The sequence below is a fragment of the Oncorhynchus nerka genome, linkage group LG2 (assembly GCF_034236695.1).
Source record: "Oncorhynchus nerka isolate Pitt River linkage group LG2, Oner_Uvic_2.0, whole genome shotgun sequence".
NCBI lineage: Eukaryota > Metazoa > Chordata > Actinopteri > Salmoniformes > Salmonidae > Oncorhynchus > Oncorhynchus nerka.
In genome coordinates this window covers 13789383-13794051 of record NC_088397.1, presented here as the reverse complement: position 1 = coordinate 13794051, position 4669 = coordinate 13789383, and the positions used below count along the sequence as shown (strand labels likewise).

Sequence of the window (4669 nt, the reverse complement as noted above, 5' to 3'; positions counted from 1 at the left end):
CCACTAGATATCAACAGTCTTTAGAACCTTGTTTGAGGCTTCTACTGTGAAGGGGGAGAGAAAGAGAGCTGTTTGAGCCAGGTGTCTAGCAGAGTGCCATGAGCTGATCACGCGTGCACCCGTGAGAGGTAGCTGCGTACCATTGCATTTCTAAAAGACAAAGGAATTCTCCGGGTTGGAACATTATTGAAGATTTATGTTAAAAACATCCTAAAGATTGATTCTATACATCGTTTGACATGTTTCTACGAACTGTAATATAACTTTTTTGACATTTCGTCTGAACAAGTGATCGCTCATTATGCATTTGGATTACTGGGCTAAACGCGCGAACAAAAAGGAGGTATTTGGACCTAAATTATGGACTTTATCGAACAAAACAAACATTTATTGTAGAACTGGGATTCCTGGGAGTGCATTCCGATCAAGATCCTCAAAGGTAAGTGAATATTTATAACTCTATTTCTGACTTTTCTGACACCTCTCCTTCTTTGGAAAATGGATGGATGTTTTTCTGTGACTAGGCGCTGACCTAACATAAATCGCAAGGTGTGCTTTCGCCGTAAAGCCTTTTTGAAATCTGACACAGTGGTTGCATTAAGGAGAAGTTTATCTATATTTCCATGTATAAAACTTGTATCTTTTATTAAAGTTTATTATGAGTATTTCTGTAATTTGATGTGGCTCTCTGCACATTCACCGGACGTTTGTTTGAGACAATGCATTTCTGACCATAACACACCAATTTCAAATTAGGTTTTGGACATAAAGATTAACTTTGTCGAACAAAACACACATTTATTGTGTAACATGAAGTCCTGTGAGTGCCACCTGATGAAGATCATCAAAGGTTAGTGATTAATTTAATCGCAATTTCTGATTTTTGTGAGCCCTCTCCTTGGCTAGAAAATGGCTGTATGGTTTTCTGTGACTAGGCGCTGACCTAACATAATCGTTTGGTGTGCTTTCGCCGTAAAGCCTATTTGAAATCGGACACTGTTTATCTTTAAAATGGTGTAAAATACTTGTATGTTTGAGGAATTTTAATTATGGGATTTCTGTTGTTTTGAATTTGGTGCCCTGTAATTTCATTGGCTGTTGACGAGGTGGGACGTTACCGTCCCACATATCCCAGAAAAGTTCACTAACCAGGAGAGAGAAGACAGAGAATTAACCAACCAGGATAGAGAAGGCCGATTACAACTATTACATCAATTACATGAACAACGGAGCAATATGATAGGTCAAAACTAACACTCACTGTTCCCTGGCATCCCTGGCATTGGTGGAGGTGGTGGGGGAGGGGGAGGGGCTGGCATCATCCCTAGTCCCACCCCTGACAAGCCATAGCCCACTGTCTCCGGACTGGGGGAGAGGGTCATGCCCAGGGTCAGAGAGGTGGAGGACAAGTCACCCACCCCTCCGTCCCCCTCGCCCCTCGCGGGGTGTAAGGTGCCCCCTCCCTGCACCACCAAGGTGCCCCCTCCACCCTCCTGAGCATGGCGCTCCAGTCGACTTTGCCTGCGGATGGTCTGGTCCTTCTCACGCACGATCCTCCGCAGGGTGTGCACCTGGTTGTTAGCACTAGCATACACATCCTGGAATAAGAGAGAGTTAGCCTAGCTTTAGCATGCATAGAGAGAAGGTGCTAGAGTTAGCCTAGCACCAAATGGCTGAGTGTTGCTAGTGATAGCCTAGCCTAGCATCTGCCTCACCCGTATGGTGTCCAGCTCCTTGTTGGTTTGCATCAGCTGTTTCTCCAGCTCTACTATCTTGGCCATGGCCTCGTTCTCTGTGTCCAGGAGCCTCTCTGTCATCTGCAAGGAAACATAAACATCCGCTCAGCAGTCTGTATGTGTATGTGTGTGTGTGTGTGTGTGTGTGTGTGTGTGTGTGTGTGTGTGTGTGTGTGTGTGTGTGTTTTGTTTGTTGTGTGTATGTGTGTGTGTGTGTGTGTGTGTGTGTGTGTTTGTTTGTGTGTGTGTGTGTGTGTGTTTGTTTGTGTGTGTGTGTGTGTGTGTGTGTTTGTTGTGTGTGTGTGTGTGTGTGTGTGTGTGTGTGTGTGTGTGTGTGTGTGTGCCTGCACATATTTGCACGTGTCAGAGGAGGCTGGTGATGGCAGGACGGCTCATAATAATGTCTGGAACAGAATTCATGGAATTATATGGTATCAGACACATGATACTATTCCATTCTTTCGGTTCCAGCCATTACCAGGAGCCTGTCCTCCAATTTAAAGTGCCACCAGCCACCACTGTGTGTGTGTGTGTGTGTGTGTCAGAGTCGGTCCGACTGTGTGTGTGTGTGCCAGAGTCGGTCCGACTGTGTGTGTGTGTGTCAGAGTCGGTCTGACTGTGTGTGTGTGTGTCAGAGTCGGTCTGACTGTGGGTGTGTGTATGTGTGTGTCAGAGTCGGTCCGACTGTGTGTGTGTGTCCTTACGTGGGTCATATTCTCCTCCAGCTCCTCTACCCTCTCCAGCGCGGCGGTCTTGGTCTCTGCGTCCTCCAGCAGCGTCCCCACGTCAAACACGTTGTCCAGGTAGGCCTGGATCTGCACCTGCAGCCGATCACTCTCTGTGTGCTTCAACCTCTGGAAGGGGGAGAGGAGAATGTGTTCATTCACTATTTGTGTGTGTGTGTGTGTATCTGTGTGTGTGTCTGTGTGTGTATGTGTGTCTGTCTGTCTGTCTGTCTGTCTGTCTGTCTGTCTGTCTGTCTGTCTGTCTGTCTGTCTGTCTGTCTGTCTGTCTGTCTGTCTGTCTGTCTGTCTGTCTGTCTGTGTGTGTGTGTGTGTGTGTGTGTGTGTGTGTGTGTGTGTGTGTGTGTGTGTGTGTGTGTGTGTATGGGTGTGTATGGGTGTGTCTGTGTCTGGGTGTGCCTGTGTGTGTGTGTGTGGGGGTGTGTGTGTGTGTCTGTGTGTCTGTGTGTGTGTGGTGTGTGTATGTGTGTGTGTGTGTGTGTGGGTGTGCCTGTGTGTGTGTGTGGGGGGGGTCTGTGTGTGTGTGGGTGTGTGTGTGTGGGTGTGCGTGTGGGTGTGTGTGTGTGTGTGTGTGTGTGGGTGTGTGTGTGTGTGGGTCTGTGTCTGTGTGTGTGTGTGTGTGTGTGTGTGTGTGTGTGTGTGTGTGTGTGTGTGTGTGTGTGTGTGTGTGTGTGTGTGTGTGTGTGTGTGTGTGTGTGTGTGTGTGTGTGTGTGTGTGTGTGTGTGTGTGTGTGTGTGTGGGTGTGTGTGTGGGTGTATTCTCACTTCTAGGTAATCGTCCAGATTGAGTTTGGTGAAGTCATACTGAAGATGCACTCTGAAGTTCATGTCCTCAACAGAATGTACCACAATGTTTATGAACTGCATACAGGCCACCTGCAAACAGTAAACAACCCACTTCTGAATACTCTCCTCACACACACATCTAAGATACACACATATCTGACATTGCAGCCACCACAATCAAGGCTAAGCATCAGCAGGCATCATCCACGCCTCAGTGAGTGTGTGAGAGTCGTACCATGAAGTCAATGTTGTCATCCTCATTCTTAAAATGTTCCATCAGCTTCTCAAACCTCAGGGTCTCTGAACACACCTGAGATAACGAGGGGAGATCGAGTAGAAAAGTCAGAGAAACACCAGATACACGCACAGACACACACACACACAGACACACACAGACACACACACACACAGACACACACACAAACAGACACACACACACACAAACAGACACACACACAAACAACAGACACACACACAGATACACAACTTACTGTTTTAAAGTTGTCGAAAGCAGACAGGATTATCTCATGACCTCCTCTGACCAAACACACAGCAGCAAGCAGCTCCAATACCAGAGCCTTAGTCCTGGAGAAGAGGGAGAGGGGCGAGAGAGAGAGAGAGAGGGGGCGAGAGAGATAGAGAGAGAGAGGGAGAGAGGGGGCGAGAGAGATAGAGATAGAGAGAGAGGGGGTGAGAGAGAGACAGAGAGATGGGGCGAGAGCGAGAGAAAGGGTGAGTGAGATAGAGAGAGAGAGGGGAGAGGGGGGAGGGAGAGAGAATGAGAGAGGGAGAGGGGGTGAGAGAGAGAGACAGAGAGAGGGGCGAGAGCGAGAGAAAGAAAGAGAGAGAGAGAGAGAGAGCGAGAGAGGGGCGAGAGAGATAGAGAGAGAGAAGGAGAGGGGGAGAGGGAGAGAGAGAGGGAGAGGGGACGAGAGAGTGAGTGAGACAGAGAGAGGGAGAGGGGGTGAGAGAGAGACAGAGAGAGGGGGCGAGAGCGAGAGAAAGAGAGAGAGAGGGGGCGAGAGACAGACAGAGAGGGGAGAAAGAGATATAGACAGACAGAGAGAGAGAGACCGAGTCTTTAGATGGATTTCAGAGGTTCTGTTACAAGGGAGTCCTGGACAAAATGCATCAGCACAATGCAAGAAAATACAAGGTCTCGTTCCCTCTAAAGCAGTGGTTCCCAACTTCTTTCGGTTTCTGTACCACCAACTGAATTTTACCAGGGCCTATGGTCTCACGAGTATTCTCAAGTACCCCCTGTGGATAGGCCAAGTAGCCCCAGAGGCCCTAGTACCCCCTGTGGATAGGCCAAGTAGCCCCAGAGGCCCTGGTACCCCTGTGGATAGGCCGAGTAGCCCCAGAGGCCCTGGTACCCCCTGTGGATAGGCCGAGTAGCCCCAG

The 4669-nt window shown here is 48.7% G+C and overlaps 1 protein-coding gene across 1 annotated transcript in view; it reads right to left on the bottom strand.

The window, feature by feature from the left end:
- The window catches only part of fmnl2b (formin-like 2b), a 40936-nt gene that overhangs the window by 28631 nt on the left and 7636 nt on the right, over nt 1-4669 (bottom strand). Inside the window, exons 9-14 of the mRNA XM_065023485.1 lie at nt 3757-3850; nt 3501-3575; nt 3245-3355; nt 2441-2590; nt 1716-1817; nt 1262-1598 (exon numbers count right to left, since the gene is read on the bottom strand). Of these exons, the coding sequence (XP_064879557.1) occupies nt 1262-1598; nt 1716-1817; nt 2441-2590; nt 3245-3355; nt 3501-3575; nt 3757-3850 (869 nt within the window). The remainder of the gene's footprint in view (nt 1-1261; nt 1599-1715; nt 1818-2440; nt 2591-3244; nt 3356-3500; nt 3576-3756; nt 3851-4669) is intronic.